General features: G+C 33.4%; 2 protein-coding genes across 2 annotated transcripts in view; one reads left to right on the top strand and one right to left on the bottom strand.

The window, feature by feature from the left end:
• The window catches only part of LOC100373184 (neutral alpha-glucosidase AB-like), a 35429-nt gene extending 27102 nt beyond the window's left edge, over positions 1-8327 (bottom strand). Inside the window, exons 1-8 of the mRNA XM_085493976.1 lie at positions 8243-8327; positions 7083-7184; positions 6342-6578; positions 6023-6205; positions 3313-3518; positions 3120-3216; positions 2791-2892; positions 2519-2597 (exon numbers count right to left, since the gene is read on the bottom strand). Coding sequence (XP_085350102.1) covers positions 2519-2597; positions 2791-2892; positions 3120-3216; positions 3313-3518; positions 6023-6205; positions 6342-6578; positions 7083-7184; positions 8243-8265 — 1029 coding nt within the window. The 5' untranslated portion in view covers positions 8266-8327. The remainder of the gene's footprint in view (positions 1-2518; positions 2598-2790; positions 2893-3119; positions 3217-3312; positions 3519-6022; positions 6206-6341; positions 6579-7082; positions 7185-8242) is intronic.
• Positions 8328-11266: 2939 nt separating this feature from the next.
• Positions 11267-18976, top strand: LOC102804980 (uncharacterized). The gene is made up of 5 exons (XM_078013137.2): positions 11267-11457; positions 12777-12818; positions 13463-13727; positions 14958-15082; positions 15516-18976. Exons 1-5 carry the CDS (start codon positions 11418-11420, stop codon positions 16028-16030), a joined length of 987 nt encoding a protein of 328 aa, XP_077869263.2. The 5' UTR covers positions 11267-11417; the 3' UTR covers positions 16031-18976.
• Positions 18977-22133: the final 3157 nt, after the last annotated feature.

The following is a 22133-nucleotide window of genomic DNA, read 5'->3' as shown; positions in this document are numbered from 1 at the left end:
AATCCACAAAGATACATGCAACGGGCCCCATAGAAGGAAAGACCTCCAGGGGCACAGCTGTAGCCGGTAAAATCAGGTAAACCATCACCTGAAAACACAGACTGTGAGGATACCCTCAAATCAGCGGGGGAGACCGAGAAATATCTGTACATCCACCATCGGGCCTCCTACTCGACACTCATGTGACACACATACAAAGTAGAGCCCGTTTATTTTTGTGATTTCTTCCTTTATTCTGCCCATGACATTCATTATTCATTTCTATCACAAAAATGATGATCAGCCATCTTAAATCAGATTCTAAAACAGATGCATGTGCAAATGTGTTACATGATGTATGTGTGAAGAAACATTATCAGTCATGTCATGTTAGCAATATGGCTTAAAAAACGGCATTCAGTAAAAACAACTTCACCAAACAAATCTGGAAAAAAAATGATGTACATCAAGTATACCAAGTTTGAATGTCCATGAACGGCCGAGATCCAGCTTCAGAATGACAGGCATACATGATTTAAGTAAATGTTAGCACTAAAAATGACCACAATTTAGGCATATAATGTGCTTAAGTATGATAGGATGTCAGCTTTGAATGTGATCAATCAATTAGTTGGCCATTTTCAATCCAATATAAATATATATAAAAATGATTGACAGAGATCCGGTTCTGGAATGGCAGAAACAATCGGTTTTGATGAATTTTTAGCACTAAAATGGCTGCCATCTTGAATAGGATCATAAAAAATTGTATATATACTTAATATGATATGTGATGTCTGTGTAAAGTTTGAATGTTATCTGTCAAACCATGTCTGAGATACAGGCACAGATGGGTGCACGGAAGTAAAATTATAAGTCCCTCAGAAATTACTTTGAACAAAATCAGTCAACGCATTTCTGAGAAATAATTATGTACACATGAAAATATAACCAACATGACCACCAATTCGCCATTTTGTGTCAAACCACAAAAAAATTAACATGCATCAGTTAGTGATCATGTGTAAATGCTCATACTATGTTGAAAAAAAATCAGCCAAGGCATATCTGAGAAACAGTTGATATGCTAAAATTTGTTATATTGTTATTTAATTTTTATGAAAAAAAAAACAATTGTAAAAAAAAAAAAATGGTCACCAATCTTTTTGAACCAGATAAGTCAGACACAGGTCACTCGAAAAAGAACAAAAGAGTCTCCCATTATATGACTTGCCTTCGTGCCAAATTTGAACAAAAACAGTTCAGGCATATCCAAGAAATTATGTTGGACAGACATACAAGGACTAAGAAGCATAAAATATTCAATATAATAATGAAAAGCATTCTTGTGCAGTGACTTTAAAAAGAAATGAAAGACTTACATGTGACTTCTATGTAAAATAAAAAATATATATATTATTAATAAAAAAATATATATTTATAATCGCATTTGTTTACAATTATTACCGGGTATAAAAAAAAAGATAAATTGCATTAAAAGAGAATGACCAAACAAACTTTAATATGCAAAGCTGAATGAAAAGTTGCAAATTTGAGAAGCCATTACCCACAATACATTTTTATTGAAACTTTGGTTTTCAATAGTGACAAATACAACAATTCTTTAGAGTATCGGTATGCATCATTGATGACCACACCCATCTATGAGTACCAATAATCATGCCAATGTGCTCAATTACCATAGCTATTAGAAGTACCTTAAACACAAGTCTAACTTCTGCATCTCATTTACATGCCAACCATTCCTACTTTTCTCAGAAGAGAACCAAAATCAAAATCAGAAAGTTGCATTAATTATGCACACACTCACATACAGCGTTGATGTCGATGCCCGATTGATATTTTTGTTTACATCACCATTTTGAGTATGACACTGGTAAAGAATGATGATTTTAAAAATTCAAATCCCAAACCATGGCGGCATTTAACTGAAAACCTTGAAATATACAAACACCTACCTACCACAACCCTAACCCTAATTTCTCCCCAGAAAGTGTATAATAATAAACTATTGCCCTCCTGACTTGCACAATTAAAAATGTTGTTCCTATGACAGGACTATTACACACCCTTTATACTACACCAATTCCGCACATTACATTACATATTATTATACATCTGTCACCATAACGCCATAAGTTACAGCATGCCATAATTTTGCGGGAAATGTGAATTTCAAATATGGAATGATTACGCACATAAGCGTCCTCTAATAATAAAAACAAACATGGCTGCCATCAGGGTATGACCAGATTCCACACAAAGAAGTTCACTGATTCTGTTTTAAACTTTTTGGATTTCGGCATTCTCATGATGTATCCTTGGAAGGAAAAGATGTATAATAATAAGGTTATTACGAGAATACCTCAAAGTATGCACTCAGACAGGAACCAGCGCATCGACCTCCGCTGCGCATCGATCGATACTACCACTGTACTGTCTTTGTGCATACTTTAAGGTATCCTTGTAATAACCTCATATTCATGCATAAACTAACTACATGGCATAAGAAGGTTACCTTTCCAGCAGTGTTGGAGCTGATATCTATCCATGTCTCAGCAGAGTTTAACCAAAATAAACCAAGTGATCTTTTGGTACTGAAAAAAAAATATGATTTCGTATTTTAAAGACGTATAATGGAAAAGGAATTTCATATATAAGTTATTATTTGTGCACTATCGTATATGGTATGGATCCATATGAAGATGTTGGAATGTGAAGGTAAGTCATATGGATCCATATAAAGATGTTGGAATGTGAAGGTAAGTCACATATAAACAAAGTACTTACTTATGTGCTATCATATATGGTATAGATCCATATAAAGCCATTGGGTTGTGCAGCTCATATTCAAATACATCTAAATTATATAAACGATAGGGATCAGTATCTCTGTAAAACAAATGGAAAAACATTAATCCTCGGGATTGTGCAATAGAATCAAGGAATCTTTTCGTTAGCATTATTGATTTGCACAAACTATCTCAGTGCACATAAACCTGTGTTGATTGAAAAAGAGAACAGACATCACAATGCAATGTCAAAATCTGTATACCAAGTCCAAAACAGTGACTGCAATCGTGTAACATTGACATGCAGTAGCAGACAAGTGTACTCACGTAGTTGTCTTGAGTGCGAAAGTGTCAGCATGTTCTGGAATTCCGTAAACATGATCAAATCCAACAAAGGAGAAGTCCAGGCTGATAGACTCCGGACCTGTGTATGAATCAATTCATTATTACCAAATGATGATAAAATTATATTAATAAACTGATTAAAGCAATTGATTGCTAGTTGCAATTATCTTTTTACCATTTGGTTTGGAATCGTGATGAGTTTTGAATTTCTCCTCCCATAAATCAGATTCTTCTCGAGGTATTGGCGGTTTATTTTTTAATTGTTTATCTTCTTCCTCTTTTTTCTTCAATAGTTCTTCCTCATTATCATCATTATCAACATTTTCCTCTTCATCATGTTCTTCATCCTCCTCATTTTTTTCTTCTACCTGAGTTTCGTCCCTGTAAGGATAAACCAAAATACAAGTTTTGCAAATAAAATGTTAGAAAGTTATGATACATGTGATTTAGGGTTTGATTAAGGTTGATAGTTTGGGCTGTCATCATCTTCATTACGATAAAATTAACAATGTACCCTGTAATTTAATTGAGATGGAGTGTGACAGTTAACTGCTATTGACCTCATGGAAATTTTAAGGATTACTTAAGGTAAGGTGGCACATGAATGTTTTAAATTAGTGGTATCTGACTACTGAACACTGGCATCATATAAGTTGTTGTATCGGATTTATTTCATCCCACCAAAATAATTTAACTCCTACCCTGAATGAGTGAGAAACACCCTGAATGGGAATGCTAAGTCCTCTGGCAAAGATTTATTTACTAACATGTGCAATTTTAGAGGGAACCTTGGTTTAGGTCCACAGGTGATTGTGTTCGTCCAAGCCTGGTTGCTGCTGGTATAAGGAGGGCAACTTGACACAGTATATTATTTTCAATCCTGGCTGCTCGACCAAAAGATTGAACATATTAATACAATTATACTTTGCTAGAATAAGTGTAATTGAGTTAGGGTTTGTACGATTCTAAAGAGTGGAACAGCCTCAACATATAGTGCTGGATTCCACTCACCTGGCAGGTAAAAATGTTTGAACTATGGAAGAGACAGCAGATTGCAACATGTTACCAGCTCGTGTCAACAATCTGAGAGAAGTAAAAATGTGATTTGAGGTTGTAAAAAGGCATAAAAACAAAACCCGATATCAGAGATAAATTGAAACATACAATTTTTTGCAATCACAATATTAAAAGCAAAAATGTAATAAAGACGTCTACATGTATGTATTATATTTATGTAATCTAGGATATCAGCCTGTCATTGTTTTAAGATAGAGAAATGGTTATTTTCATTTTGCATTACGCAAATGTATTTATTAATTTTACAAATGTGCTATAATCTTCAGCTTAGAATGTATAGTAAATAGTTTCCAAGAAGCCAATTTTACTAGTTACTAGTAAAAACCAACAACTCAGACAATACTCTCAATGTTGATATTTGCAACCATGCAGACATTAAATATTTACATCTCATTATGCTCTTCACAAGACCACACCACTCTCATCTCGGAAAACCACCATTTTAGAATTTTTAGCGGCAAATTTTACTGAATTTTAGCTCACCAACTCCCTAAATTAATATGGTTATAGACATGTATTTACAGACCCCTCTGCAAATGTTATACTATAATAAGTATTCAGGTAATAAAAAAATATTTCTCAATATAAAAAAAAAATCTGTTGCGGCGTTGATTGCCGTCAGCATTTTGTAGCAGCTCATATTTTTATGAACCTGTGGTCTTAGACAAAAAACAATGGGGTGTGGTGAGTTAAATGGACAAATTGAGACTAATACTGTATTTTGAAATTTGGTACATTTCTGTTCAAATCAGAAGATGAGAAAATAATTATGCAAATAATAATCCTATCTTTTTAATAGATTTTATGTTAAATTATTCAACACATGCTGTTAACATAAGCGCACACCCGTACAATACAAGAAATATGGTATGGCATTTTGTGCTGTGAAGAAGTCAGTGTATATACCATGTACAAACAATGAGATTGGATATGTCAGTATAACTATTCAGTGTATATACCATATACCAACAATGAGATGGGATATATCAGTATAACTATTCAGTGCATATACCATGTACCAACAATGAGATGGGATATGTCAGTACAACTATTCAGTGCATATACCATGTACCAACAATGAGATGGAATATATCAGTATAACTATTCAGTGTATATACCATGTACAAACAATGAGATGGGATATGTCAGTATAACTATTCAGTGCATATACCATATACCAACAATGAGATGGGATATGTCAGTATAACTATTCAGTGTATATACCATATACAAACAATGAGATGGGATATGTCAGTATAACTATTCAGTGTATATACCATGTACCAACAATGAGATTGGATATGTCAGTATAACTATTCAGTGCATATACCATGTACCAACAATGAGATGGGATATGTCAGTATAACTATTCAGTGTATATACCATGTACCAACAATGAGATGGGATATGTCAGTACAACTATTCAGTGTATATACCATGTACAAACAATGAGATGGGATATGTCAGTATAACATTCAGTGCATATACCATGTACCAACAATGAGATGGGATATGTCAGTATAACTATTCAGTGTATATACCATGTACCAACAATGAGATTGGATATGTCAGTATAACTATTCAGTGCATATACCATGTACCAACAATGAGATGGGATATGTCAGTATAACTATTCAGTGTATATACCATGTACCAACAATGAGATGGGATATCAATTAACAAATTGCCTGCTGTAGTTTCTTTTATACAATATATATCAGCAATCCATGAAAGCTTTCAGCAGTTGATAAACCAGATAGATTACAGTTACATGATTACTACTTGATAGTAATGTGTCAGATACTCACTTCGGTGTTTTTTCCTGAAGATGCTCAAACGATAATAATCCTCTGGAATTGACACTTAACACTAATTCCTGATTCTCCATGAAATCTACTCTAAATGGATTAGCTGTCAATACCAATGTAGATTTACCACTATCACCCAGAGATATTTCGATGGAGTTATAATCCTGTTTCTCTATCTTCAATCTGTGTATTTAAAGTGAATAGATTCAAATATTGTTGGTTGTCGTGGCAATTCCAAGTCGAGTGGTGATTAAGAAGCATAACAGAATATTGTTTATCAAAATAAATTCAAAGTGTATAATAAATAAGATATGCTTACTTTGTCAAGTGTGGTTCATCCACCAATACATCAGGTACTTCATATCTTGGATTTATTGGATCAGCTTCATTTATTTTCAACCTTGCTATATTGTTTTCTATTGATATTAGTTCTAAAAGTAATTCTTTGTTGTCTATAGTGTTCAATAGTTTAAGACTAATAGATGAGCTGTCTATTTGCAAGGTATTTAGTTGTGCAATATACATGGTGTCACCTGTCTGTAACTTTCTGTTTCGCCTGAAATAAACAATTGAAAAGATTAACAATAACTAATAAGTTTCACACAGATACAAGATTTAGGCAGAGGGTTCGAGGCAGAGAAAAAGCTGAGTGAATATCCAGTCATAATGGCATCGCCATATGGCCTCGGTCATGTGGTTCGTGACGTAAGGGAAATGAATCTTGGGGTCATGGGGCTTCCCCTGACCTAGATTCTATCTCTCCATCATTGGCAGAACCACTGATTAATGCCTACAGTTCAAAATAGTCATTTTGACTGACCGGAGTCTATGGTGGGTAACTGAACGTAGTGAATTTGCATGTGTTCTGTGCATCAAATCACTAACTAAGAGAGCATTTCATTTTTTGTTTTGCTCTTAATAATTTTGTATGCTATTACATGTACACAAGCTTGAACACATATGCCATTGTGCAAATATTTTCTGACTATCCAAGCGACATGTAGCCATACATTTTGTACACCCTTTTAAAAGAGATAACTGGTAAACCTTCATTACTTACCTACAAAAACTACTTTGCTGACATGTCTTAAAATTATTTTTGTCCACTGTTTGGACTGTATACCATAGTACCATAAATAAAAGTAGAAATCTCATTATATATCTGCAATAAATAATAATAATCATATTTCCACAAAACTGAATTACATATTGGACATTCCACTGTTAAAAATAATACCTTGTACTAAGGATTTATAAGAAAAGGATATGCAACTCATGTGATGTGCCAAACATTCCCTGTTATAGCAAGCGCAGTGAAAGCAGCTGAAGGCTGCTTGTCATAGAGCTTGTTACAAAACAGAAGAAAATATGGAAGAAATCTATAGGAGATGTAATTTTGTTCGAGACAGTCATTCATGATAAAATATCTTCAGAATTTTATGACAATGGCTTGAAAACGGTTCAAATCATGTATTTGACCAAAGTCATACACTTGCAGCAACGTCTTGAATCCCGCTCAACTCGCATGTGGACTGCTGGATATTATTATAGCAAGTGCAGGAGGAGCAGCCTTTGTGATAAAACATCTTCAGAAATGTTGTTAAATGATTAGACAATATTTTTTGGGGAAAAGAAGTGAAAATAGTTTAACATTGAATGGTATCATTTTGGGCAGCAGCGACACACACGTCGTGTGTGCCACCATCTTGAACCCCACAGTTGAAATAATAACTTCATGCCTACAGATTATGCTCTTCAACGTTTTATGGTTACGTCAGTTTTATAGTAAATAACTTATCGACTGCACTAAGTCGTCAGGCATTAACTGCTATGATTTTTTTATTATAAATGAGGGTCATACCACTATCACCTTCCCCTAATCAACGCATTTTTTTTTCCAATTTAGAGTAGTCTAAGAGGTCACCTGGCCCCGGTCAAGCATTATTTGTGCCCTGGCAATAATCCAAACAGTTCAGACCATGAACACTTTAGTTCGATAGTCGGAGATAACATGGGATTCCATGCATGGGTCGGGCAACGTTTTTAACAAAGGATTTTCTGTTCGGAATAGTCAAGCTTCTTTCATTGTGCGATGTGTGCTAACGTTGCTTAAATTAACCAAGTGGCCAATAAGACTCGTCTCTTTTCATTGAAACAAGGAATGTCATCTGTATGTGTACTACAAGAGAAAAAAACTGAAATAATAAAATACACGTCAACCTGTTATTCGTGGGCGCCGCCATCTTGAATTAAACCCTGGATGTGAAGTTAGCTCCCGTATCGGATTCGTGTTCGGATGCGCAATAAAATGAATTGAGGTTTTGAATATTCTTGATTACGGAGGGAAATGCGGTGTCAAACAATCGTACAATTTGAATATCATGTAAAATATGTTTTATGTTTTGTGTTCATCAGTTCTCATAATTTGTTATACTTTTATTGCTATTGTGCTGATAGAAATACTGTATTTCTAAATAAGCAATAAATTATTATTATTATTTTAGGATGAAAGTATAATAGTTCTTACCTGGGTGTTGGTACGTGGGTGAGGTGCCGCCGGTGGGGCACTAAATAAGGTAACATTTTGGTCACAACGTTGAAAACACAATTTAGAGGTTAATTTACAGAAACGTTGTATTTCTAAAGCTGGAACGAAATAATCATGATCATAAATATGCACAACGTTTCAGTACGAGCACCGGACCCAGAACTTAAAACGAATTTGAATCTGAAACCGGGATTCTAACCGGCCAAATCTTTTTAAAAAAATGTTGATGGCGCCCCCATGGCTTCAAGAAGTTACATGTATTTCGAAGTTTCTGTAATGGTCATCAATGATATATTTGTGTTAATAGTCAAGCATTACCCTAAATAGGATACAGGATTAGACATGTTTTGTGGTCATTTTCCTTTTATTACACAATTTACATCAGTTTCAGCTTCAGTTTAGTTTATTGAGTGCACATACAATTTACCAGGAGAAGTTAACTTGAAAATGGTCACATACTAGTCGCAATAATCCAAAAACAGAATGTACGATATAAAATATATCTACGATTTCATGTGTTACTGTCTTGTATCAGTATTTATTTATTTATTTTTTTATAAAGGGCAATGTTTATGTTAATATTTTCGTTACTCATTAGAAAAATAAATTTGTCATTTGCGGAAATGGTCGTTAAAACGGTAAAAATTGGCGTGCATATATTTTCTTTTATCATTGTAAATAGGCATAGCATGATGAAGTGATGTGATGTTTTTTTTGAGGGGGTGTTTGTGTGTGTGTGTTTGGTCTTGAGTGCCGTTCTGATTCGATCTTTATGTAAATCATTATTGAAATACTAGTACTAGTTTTCCAGTTTAAAAAGCTGTTTGAATTTCTGTAAGTTTATTTTCATTAATCTCGTTTAATTTATCGTTTAAATGGTCAATGAATTGTTGTTTTAATTTGTAATTTTCTTTGCTCAGTGATTGTGAGTATTTTGTTTGTATTTATATATCATCTGTGTTTCTTTGATGTTGTCCAATTATGTCTTTATAACACCGAACCGAACTATTTATTCTTTTACTGCGTGTTGCTTCTTCCTTTACTAATTCGTTAGACGAGTTCATCTCCCTATTGTATTTTATTTGTTGTTTCTGTGTGAAAACGTGGATGTTCCCCCTAAATCTCTATATATGCCCGTTGTGTGGGTGTTACTTCTTACTTCCAGAACGAATCTGCAAAAATGTAAACGAATATCTTCGACCGTAGAATTGTACGCACTTTCTTATTCCCCAAACCTCACTGCCGTAAACAATTATTGCGCTACTTGTGTATGCTTAGATTTGATAAACAACGTGACCCAGTATCTTATACTTATACTTTATTAAACACATAAAATTCCCCAGGAGGAATTAAAATGGTTACATTTACACTAAACAAAACTAGACTAATAATATAAAACATTAAGACTAAAGTAATGATTAAATAATAATAATAATAATAATAATAATAATAATAATAATAATAATAATAATAATAATAATAATAATAATAATAATAATAATAATAATAATAATAATAATAATAATAATAATAATAATCGAAATAAAAAGAAATAAAAAACATGAATAGTAATATATTCCACGAACAGCAATAATAAAGGTAGAAGAAACCATTGTTAAAGACTAATAATATAAAACATTAAGACTAAAGTAATGATTAAATAATAATAATAATAATAATAATAATAATAATAATCGAAATAAAAAGAAATAAAAAACATGAATAGTAATATATTCCACGAACAGCAATAATAAAGGTAGAAGAAACCATTGTTAAAAAGTAATAACAATAATAATGCGTTAATGCATTAAGGGTTAAAAATCTTGGAGGTGTTGCTGTCTTAAGTCGAGGTCAGTTTTAATGAATTGTCCGAGTGTGATATGAAATGAGGTAAAATTATAACTCATTGTCAGTTAAAATTGTTCATTAATTGTAAAATTATCAAAATTATTAATTTGTTTCTTACATTTCTCAAATATTAATTTTCTTTGGTCATTGTAAAATGGACAAGTCATGATGAAAGGAGCTACATGTATACTAATCAAATATAGTATTATATTATTATGTATTGCACATGGACTTTGGATTTCGTATAAGACGATTTTTTGGGGTTTAGGGAATTTCATAAATACTGGTCGAAACTAAAACTGAACGAAAGAAAGAGAGGACGGAACATACAAACTTGGTTTCAATCTGAGTGACATCAATAATGACAACTGGTTACAGGCCTGGACATAATAATAATCATCATCTGGTCAGGAAAATCGCTAAATTGACAACATAGAAACAACATCATACATTGAAACAACCTGCTTCACAAACTAAAATTGGCTAATTTATAACAAAAGAATGTTTGCTTTGGGGGATATTGTTGTTGTTTACAACAAAACCAACAAAATATATCTATACTCAGACTAGTATTAAATACAATGTAATGTATTACTAGTCTGAGATCTATAATTGCTTCAGTGCCTGGAAGATCATTTCAAATAAATAAATAAATAAATAAATAAATAAATAAATAAATAAATAAATAAATAAATAAATAAATAAATTATTATTATTACAATTAATAATTAAACTTGAACAGTTTCGGTCAGGTTTCGGTGATACCTCTATGCCGCCCCTTTAATAGCTCACCTTAGAAGTAATGGAAATACCCGGATGTACCAGAGGAAAGTAAAAGCAACACCCAAACACATTCTCGGTTTCATTGATTGTCAGTTGCGAAGGGAGTGTGTATATATTTTTTTTTATACACACTCTGGTGTGTATTTATTTAAACAAATGTAGCTGAGTAGATACAATAAGCGAACTGATCTTTGGTCACAACTTGGAAGAGAAGGCATGTCGCTCTGCGGAGGTTCTAACTCAGTGGAAATATCAAGTGAGTTGTTATCGGGTGTTGACGGAAGCTATGCTCGGTGCTGTGCTCTTTGCGCTTGCCGAGCGTAGCTTGTTTATTTTATCGCTCTCGGTGACACATGCGGTCACTTCTTGGGTGACTGTGGTTTGGTGGGTGTTGTTAGGTCCGGTGGCGGCGTCCCATATGTGACGGTGACAGAGTTTGTAAGACGCTGGGTAAGACGTATGCTGGATGATATAACGCGTGATGATTTCGTAGTTTGTATTCTGCGAATAACACTTCCGGATGGGATCGCATGTAATCATAACTGGCTTGCTAGAAGTAACCGAGTTGGAAAGATATCTACTCCTAGAAACTAGCTAAAAATTTACGACGTATTGAATGCGAATAAAATAAAATAAATAAAATCTGAATATGATAGTCTTACAAAGCCGACAAACTAGGAATACATCTTCACAAAATGGGAAAGAAAATTATAATAATAAATAAACTACGTAATTAACTACGACAAGACTATGAAATAGATAGCATGGAAATGACAATAAACGTGCAAATTATGAAAATAGTTTATGTGGCTGTACATAACTCAGAATATTGTCTAATATGTCTTTGACACTGGAAGAGGCAGGTATAACATAAATGCTGAAAACATAATATGACCAGTCAAACAGAAAATTGAAAACATTTTCTTGAAAAGACACATCTCAAAACCCCAACCCTCCAGCACCCTAATTTAATTGTTATATTCCCCTCTAGATAATTATCGATGTCCTCAAAATGGGACATATACAATTAATTTAGAGGGTTGGAGGGTAGAGATATAGGTTAGGATTAGGAGTGGGGGTACAAAAAATTCACGTCTTTCCATTTTCTTCTCAATTGCAACTTGTAGGAAGATTTGGTAAACATGAGTATAAAACATTTATCAATTGCTTCCTGGCAAATGAAATGAAGTATGTCTAGCAAAACCAAATAATCATTAATAATCTTATAAAACATACTTTTTATTAACAGTTATTTTCAAGCTAACCATATTTTAAAGAAACCTGTTCAATTTGAATTCTGAAGGGTACCTCTGGGTACAGTGATCTTAAGGGGGCATATCAAGGGGTTGGGGTTTGATTTTGTTTACAACTACATATTTTTAGGCTAATTCATGATAATTTATAGAATCAATTTATAACAAATCAAGAGATGGATGTAAAGTCTTGATAAACTAATATTTACACAACTTGAAAATTAAGTGAGAAAATTGACAAAAAAGATAAGACTGTAATGAATTTTCTGGAGACTCTGTACCTTTAATAATGAATGAATAAATCACTTTTCATTTCTTGTAGACATGTCTGGTGACCTCAAGAAAGGCTACCTTAGACGATATGGTAAGTAATTACTAAATCTGTGTGTTTTGACTTTTGTCTGGACCAATTACATTCAAACTTGCATGCATCTTGGGATACATATGCATATCCATTGGTTTTGCCATTCAAAGTGGCCAAATGGCAGCCATTTTTGTGCTAAAAATTCATTCAAATTTAGTACACATATTGAGCATTTTTTTCCTCATCAGAGACCCACACTACTATTTACAAAAATACAAACCATTCTAGCAGCATTCTTGATACTATTATACTATCACATGGAAAAACATGAAGTGTCAATCTGACCTGATCAGCAAAATGAATAAATGCAAAACACAATTATAGTGAATAGTGAGGGATGGACCATTAGAGACTCTGGGAGAGGCGTTGGCAGCTAAATTGTGCAAAATATTTGTTTTTCTTTATTTAGTTTTGTGCTAATTTTTTAATTTTTAATTATTCCACGATGATTTTTTGTATGTTGAATATTTCGTTTTCTGTTATTGATTTTTATTCAGGATTTTTTTCTATGCAAATTATTTTTTCCAATTCTGCCCCCAGAGTTTCTAATGGTCAAAAATAACAATTTTATAGTATAGTAAAATTTCATTGACTTAACTGCCAAGTGTCACATTTTCTATTTGATATTTATTCTTGTTTCATAGGAGGTTTTTTATTTAAAAGTTGGAAGAAAAGATACTTTGTTTTATATCAAGATGGTCATCTTGCATGGTACGAAGGACCAGGTGGATCTAGAGAAGGCCTAGTCAATATCAAACGTGAAGTATCCATGTTACGAATTGGACAACAGTGTTCACACGATGCACCTAAATTACCAAGTGTACATGATAATATTGGTAATATGATTGCTCTATCTACTACTGGTAAAAAGACGCACTATGTGCTGTCTGCAGACCAGAATGAGTTAATGTAAGTTAATTAGTATGACATAAATTTGAATTTGGAATTATAAGTTGATTTGATGGAAATGACATGATTTGAAGATGATTTGATGCAAATGACATGTGATTTGAGAAGTTGGTTTGATGGAAATGACATGATTTGAAGAGAGTTGATGCAAATGACACATGATTTGAAAATGGTTTGATGCAAATGACATGTGATTTGAGAAGTTAGTTTGATGGAAATGAAATGTCATGTGTTAGGATGAACTTAATTTGAGCTAGTTCATTTTGTGTATTTATCATGTTATGCTACGTTAAGGATTGATGTGCTTTCTGATTGGCTGAGACAGTAATGCATATTTAATGACTTGTACCACAATGCCTTGTGTTTGTTCTTCTCATATTGTCTGTCAATAAAAGACGTATAGATCACTCTGATTCTAGCCTGGTTATTTACTAGATGGACCATCGCAACCCAACATTATGAATTGAAGACAATTTTTAGCTCTGCTGTCGACTTTGTCGAGCGGAGCTTATCATTCGAGTGATTGTCCGTCGTCGTCCGTGTCAATGTTTTACTTTTTCGACTTCTTCTTGAAAATATATAAGTACTACATGTGGACCTCTCTCAGATTTGTTCATTTTGTAATGATATCTTTAATTCTCTAATTTTAGTGAATATTTTTGTCATTTTTGGTAAAAAAGTGACATTTTCAACTTCTTGTTAAAAACCGCAAGTTCAATTGCTTTGATATTATATATATATAGGTACTACATGTGGACCTCTCTCAGATTTGTTCAATTTGTAATGATATCTTTAATTCTCTAAATTTGGTGAATATTTTTGGTAAAAAGTATTTTGGTATTTTCGACTTTTTGTTAAAAATCAATTGCTTTGATATTACATATACAGGTACTACGTGTGGACCTCTTTCAGATTTGTTAATTTCGTGGTGATATTTTCAATTATCTAATTTTGATGATTATTTTTGTCATTGTAATGTTGGTGAAAAGTGATATTTTTGACTCCTTGTTGAAAACAGCAAGTCCCATTGCTTCGATACTGTACATATTGTTCATTTTCTAATGATATCTTCTGTTCTTTAATTGAAATGTGCATTACTAACAGCGGAGCTATCTCAGCCGACCAGCTGCTTGTTATGTGTACATTGTGATTTGATTAGTTTAACATGCATGGTACATGTATACGTGATTAAAAAAGTTAACAATAATTCTATATATTTCTTCATTACAGTGCATGGTTACAAGCGCTACATCAAGCTAGAGGGCTTCCTCCTCCAAATCAGCAAAATGCGGCAATGCCACAAGTTAACCAGTCAGGGGCACCACCACCAGGGTTCCAACCTAATGTCACACAAGGTAAAGATTACAAGGGACTGACACCTGTCTCATGCTGGTTCATGTAACTATCCCACAAAAGTAGGGACATAATAGTCGTATCTGTAACCTCTTGTCTTATCTCATGATTTAAGTATAACTGTAAAAATTCATATTTACCAGCTTATTATGGCTATTATTATTATTTGTCCCTGTTCAAACGAAGTTACAAACTGCATATAAATACAACTTTAGTGGTTTACAGTTAGCATACAAATTTACTAATTATTGTGTAGCCTGTGGAAAGGGTCAGACCAGATATTGATGATGAGTTGTGTGAATCTCTTATTTGCCTATGATCATATTTCTAATTACCGGTATCTTAACAGCCTTCTGATGTTGTATTTTTTTCCATTCATAAAGGCCTTCAGCAGGTGATGTATGCAGTCAGTTATGATTTCAATTATAATTTCAGATTATCCTCCACCATATCCTGGACTACCTTCTCAACAAGGATTTCAACAAGGTGGAAGACCTTACCCTGTACAAAGAGGAGGTGGCGCTAGAGGACCAGCACAACAGACTGTTGTTGTGCAGAATGATAGAGGTGGTGGTGGGGATGGCTTTGCTACGGGTATGATGTTAGGTGCAACAATGGGATATGGTTGGGGCTATGGTCCCGGTTTAGGATGGGGTTGGGGGCATCATCATCATTATCATGATCATCACCATGACCACCACCACCATGATGGAGGTGACCATGGAGGTGGTGATCAAGGTGGTGGTGACTATGGAGGAGGAGGTGACTATGGAGGAGGAGGTGACTATGGGGGAGGTGGTGACTATGGGGGAGGTGACTATGGTGGAGCAGATTATGGTGGAGGGGATTATGGTGGTGACTTTGGGGGTGACGACTTTGGAGGGGGAGATTTTGGAGGAGACGATTTTGGAGGTGGCGATTTTGGTGGAGATTTTGGAGGTGATTTTTGAGCACCTTACGACCCAAGTCTACTTAATTGAAGCATCAACATAACACATGGTCCCATAGGCCTAGAAAAACAAATTTATTGTCAACGGTAACTGGTTTAACAATATCAATGCGTTTACACTTTTTTAATTTTTTTAATTGGTATTATTTTTATTTTTCATGAAAATAAAATTTTATCTAAAATTTTGACAAAAAACATATTTTTAATTGACATGGCGGATTTACCAGTAACATGAATATTTGGGTGGGGGGTCGCATAATATGAGGTTATTACAAGGGTACTGTAAAGTATGCACATAGACAGTAAAGAGGGGGTATCGACCGGCGCTCAAGTGAGGTCAATGTGTTCGCATACTGTTTTGAGTGCATACTTATCCTCGTAATATCCATATTATTATACATCTTTGGGATTGCCAAAATTCAAAATGTTTCGAACAGATTTAGTGAATATTATTGTATTGGGTCTGGTCAAACCCTGGGGGTTGCAATGTTTGTTTTTATTATTAGAGGACTCTCACACATGTAATTGTTCCATACTTGGAATTTCCTAATATGGTAGAATGCAAATACCCAGTGCAATACCGCAAAATTACTACATGCTGTAACTTATGGCGTTATGTGTCAGATGTATAATAATACTGAGTAACTGTGCAGGGAAAGATCCTACACCAAACATAACTCCAAAAAGCTGTGCTAGTCTCATGGGGCCATTTACATATCTCTGCAGGCTAATGCTAAAATGGCAATAGCTGTGATTTGGAACAATATAGTGTTTGATTACAAATCTTTGACCAAATCTTACCAAAATATTATTTGAGACACTTGCATGTGCAAAGTGATCAACCCGAGGCTAATTTCACATAAAACGTGATGTGAAAACTAAGGGTTGTCATCATTCCTTTAAACGAGTCACCTGATGGGGACCATAAAAAATTGACAGACAATGCACACTATAAATTCATCAGTGAGCGGCTGTCACAGATGGCCTAGCCTCTCAAGATGTCAACGTATTTGACATTTTGCCATGGCCCCCTAGTTAGTTGTCATCTTGTACAGTAATTCCTGAAGTTTACTTGACACAATTGGATTTCAATAGATGGCGCCATCCGGAGAACTGGATAAAACCAATGGTCATTACAAATTGAGAGAGTGTTTTATTAAAAATAAAATAACAAAAGATTGATAGTTACAGATATTGAAATAGTGAAATAGCTATTCTCAAGGACACCGCTGCTTGGTGTCAATGAGAATTGAGAGAATAATGGTTCTTGAAATGATAGAGCTACATGTATTACATCTGTTGGTTTCATTTCCCCCATAATGCTTATTCAGATAGATGGAGAGGGGCAAGACATTGTGACAGAGTTAGTCAGTATGTTTTAATGAAGACTAGTATCGTTGACTTTGTGACCCTAGCAGTGTACCGGATTGTGATGTATTCATCAACCTTCAAGAATACCTAATTAATTATGTACATATTAATTAAAATCACATTTTAATGTTTCAAGCTGAGTGCTCATCCCATCATGTTGTGCATGATTAGTATGCTTAATTATTTGCCATTTGTTGATACCAAATTGGAGCAAGTCTGTTTTTAATTTGCCTTTATAAGAAGTAAAAAAAAAAAAAAAAGAGTACATTTATACCATGTGATCAATACATGTACTGTGACATTTGTAAATATATTCATCTACAAAATCAATCACTTGTTATCTATCAGTATGTCTGGCTCATGAAAATATGTTAAAACATAGTTAGAAAGATCTTAATATGAGCAAGGCTTCTATAGTTGCACTATGTTTTACTTTTCTGTACTTGCAATGTATAATTGTAATTATAAAATATTATATTTATTTTTGTTCACTCTGTAACCATTTACATATTTGCAAGTATGAGAGTAATTATTTAAATATCATACAGTTTTACCCCAAATTTATAATGTCTGTATAGTTGCATATTTTGACTTAATTATTTCACCTGTACACCATAAAATGAAAGGTTATTTCTTATCTTGGTTCTCCACATCATAATTCATCATTCATTTTATTGTATATGCTTCTGAACCAAAATATAACAATTATCTGTTAATAAAAAATTGTGAGAAATATTATTACTCATTTTATTACCATATTTATAGTTCTATACACTACCTGCATCAAATATTTGAGAAAAGTATGTTATAGTACTAACTAAGATGACCAGAGGATATTTATGTACCCTATTTGGCAATTGATGAATAGTAAATACCATTTTATTTCGAAATATAGCCTGATGAAAAATCACATATCACAACTATAAGCAAAAATTATTCAATAGTCTTTGAGAGGTTTTAATGCAGGTTACCTGCTTTTCAGAATTTCCATTTATATATGTGTATCTATTTACTCATGTGCTATAGACTTCAAGCCCAATACACATACAACAAAAATACAACAAAATAATGAAAAGACAGAGAATGCTAATCTGTTGATGACTATTTCTTTTCAGCATGTGCAAGGAAAGAATTTAGCAAGGTTTCGAAGAACTGTATATAGTATTTTGAGACTACTTTAAAATATAAAATTTATAGACGGAATGGTTTTGTATAGTATGGCAAAATGTATTTAATTATTGAATCTATGTAAAATAGAAAAACCATCCACAAATTTCTTTGTACATTTTGAAGTCTACCATTTCATTGTATAAGCTTATTTCCATATCGTGTGTGTGTGTGTGTGTGTGTGTGTGTTACATGGGACCAACTACTGCCTGTCGTTTCAAATCATCCACCATATACTTTTTTTAGTGTGCACAAAATGTAGGTCAGACTTGCTTTAGGTTACCCATGGATGTGGTTTATATGTACTTAACAGATTACATCCTCTTATTTAAAATTCAAATGTATTGTACAATTACAAAAATTCATGTACTTGTTATAATTATTGATATAAAAAAATATTTATAATGTATCATTTTGTGCTTTTCTGTCTGGTCATGAATTTTCTATAGTCTGCTGTTGGTTTGTCTTGTATGACTGAACCATACATAAAATTGAATCTACTGGCGTTTGAACCAAACAAACCTGCTGTACACAAATGTGATAATTTTGAAATATTAACTTGATGTTCTTTTGAGCATCTTCATTCTATGATTTTTTGTGTCAGATCATGAATATTCATAAATTGATCTTTATGCCAATCTAGCTCGCTTATACAGTTCACTTGCCTAATTTCAATATGCAAATTGTACGAGAATGATGACCACAAATCTTGAAAAGTCAATCACTAGGATGTCAATGTACATGTGAAGTTTTGACTAAAATAAAAAATCTTGTTTGACAGAAATAACTGCAAAATATGGGGACCGTTACACTGATGATTTGTCTGTCACATTTTCCCAGAAGTTCATGGACAAATTTTTTCCAAGTACATATTTGATGTGCTCCAGATTTTTTTTATGACCAGGTTAAAATTAGCCCAGAGTCTGGCCGTTGGTTTCTATTCTAACCAACGCCCAGTGAAACTCGCCTGAAAATTCAAATTCCATTATTCAAATTAGCAGAATGTGGTCGTGGCAGCAGTCGCTGTCGCTCAGCAACAAAATAAGACAGGGCGATCCATCAAATATTGACAGGGGCCTGTGGTTGGCTATTATTTTTAACCGCACTCACTCATTATTATTCATAAGTCTGAGTGTAACAACTAGGGGAAAACGAGAATTTCGCGCATGATATCGTGAGAGACTCCTCCCTACTTCCTTTTCTGTCTCTTTCGAAATTGAAACCAGGATCACGTGAGGATGCTTTGACATAATGTTGTTTGTGTCAGTTGTCCAATTACTGGTTCTCTGGGCTAGGTTCAAATTGGCTGACGAGTGGCCATGTTTTATTTAAAAAATAGCCTAAAAAGGTGTAGAGCCAAGGAGGCGCATTTAAATTAAAACTTGGTATGCATGCTGGATCACAAAAATTCATAATATGGGTAGTTTACAAACTGAGGGTCATATAAAACATACTTAGCTGCACTGTCATCATTCATTTTTGACTTCTTGAAAATGATCAGTGCAATTGCTTTGATATGATATGTTATATTTTGGTAACTTGAGGGGAACCTCTATCAGATATGTTCATTGCATGACCATATCATTAACTCTCTATTTTAAGTGAGTACGGTATGTTTTTGACTTCCTGAAAACTACCAGCCTGATTATACATAAATTTGTTTCACGATCTGATTCAAGATGGCCGAATGGGGGCCATTTTGTGTTAAAAAATCATCAAAATCAAGCATTTCTCTTCTGTTTACAGATGGATTTTGTTCAAACATTTTGTTTTTCAGATAAGATTCGAAATGGCTGACTGGCAGCCTTTTTGACTCCTGTGTGCGAAGCACAAAAGGGAGTCTTTGCAGTTACCCTGTCGTATGTCTGTATGTATGTATGTCACTTTTTTTGTTCCACCGTTATCTCAAGGACCACTAATCAAATTTTGATGAAACTTGGTACATAGATGCTCTGGGACAATGCGCAGAGTTGATTAGGTTTTGGTAAAAATCTATGAATATTAATTACCTAATTTGCATGATAATTAGCTGATTTTTAGCTGTCCCAATACTGTTCCACTGATATCTGAAGAACCACTCATTGGATTTTGATGAAATTTGGCACATGGATGCTCTGAACTAGTGCGCAGATTTGATTATTTTTGGGTAAAAATCTATGAATATTAATTACCTAATTTGCATGATAATTAGCTGATTTTAAGCTATTCTATGACTTTTCCACTGATTTTTGAAGAACCACTCATTGGATTTCAATGAAACTTGGCACATGGATGCTCTGAACTAATGCACAGATTAGATTAGTTTTTGGTAAAAATCTGTTAATATTATTAAATACCTAATTTACATAATGATTAATCAATTTTCAGCTTTTCCACTGATATCTCAAGTACTAATCATAACATTTCAATAAAACTTGGTACATAGGTGTCCTATGACACTGCACAGACCTGATGGTTTTTAGGGTAATATCAGTACATATTAATTACCTAATTTGCATAATTAATTAACTTTAGCTTTTGATATTTCGAGTAGTAATGATAACGTTTCAATGAAACTTGGTACATAGTTACTTGAGGACTGTGCAGAGACCTAATTAGTTTTTTGGTAAATATTTGTGCATATTAATCACCTTATTAGCATAATTAGTTAATTTTCAGCTTTTCACCTGATATCTCAAGTACTAATCATCACATTTCAATGAGACTTGCCACATAGATATTCTAGGACTATGCAGAGACCTGATTAATTTTGAGATAAAAAATTGTGCCTATTAATTACCTAATTTGCATAATTAGTTAATTTTTTGCTGTTCTATGGCTGTTGCACTGATGTCTAAAAACCACTCATTGGATTTCAATGAAACTTTTAAATAGTACCCATCACCTTTCAATGAACCTAAGACTCTGCACCATATTAGTTTTTGGTAAATATTTATGCTTCTTAATCACCTAATTAACATAATTAATTAATACTAATATCTCAAGTATTGATCATCACATTTGAATAAAACTTGGTACATAAATGCTCTAGGACAATAGACAGCCTGATTAATTTTGGGTTAAAATCTGTTCATATTAATTCTCTAATTAGCATAATAATTAATATTTTTTTGGTTCTAATCACATTCCAATGAAACTTGGTACATTGTGCAGACCTTATTAGTTTTACAACTAAATCTGTTCATATTTGTTACCTTATTTGCATAATTAGTTTTCAGCTATTCCATCAATATCTCAAGTATAAGTAATTTTGAATTAATTTTTAATGTGTCTCCAAAACTCTCAGCACACGGGAGTTTTTTCTAAGCTTTCTTTGATTGTTTTAATGAATGTGGTTCCGGTACCATATCTCTGACTTGCTTTGACTGATTATGTTCAAATTTTAAATATTCATTATACATCATGTCATAGATATACAGATATATTGGTTTGACAATCCTATTAAAAATGGCTGAATGGTGGCCATTTTTGTGCTAAAAAGTCATAAAATATCAAGCATTTATGGATTGATTTTGTTCAAACTTGGTACATACGTTGGACATTACCGGTTCCTATTATAATTGCAC

Source organism: Saccoglossus kowalevskii, chromosome 2 (assembly GCF_978046115.1).
Source record: "Saccoglossus kowalevskii chromosome 2, keSacKowa6.1, whole genome shotgun sequence".
Lineage (NCBI taxonomy): Eukaryota > Metazoa > Hemichordata > Enteropneusta > Harrimaniidae > Saccoglossus > Saccoglossus kowalevskii.
This window is presented reverse-complemented; position numbering and strand designations above follow the sequence as displayed.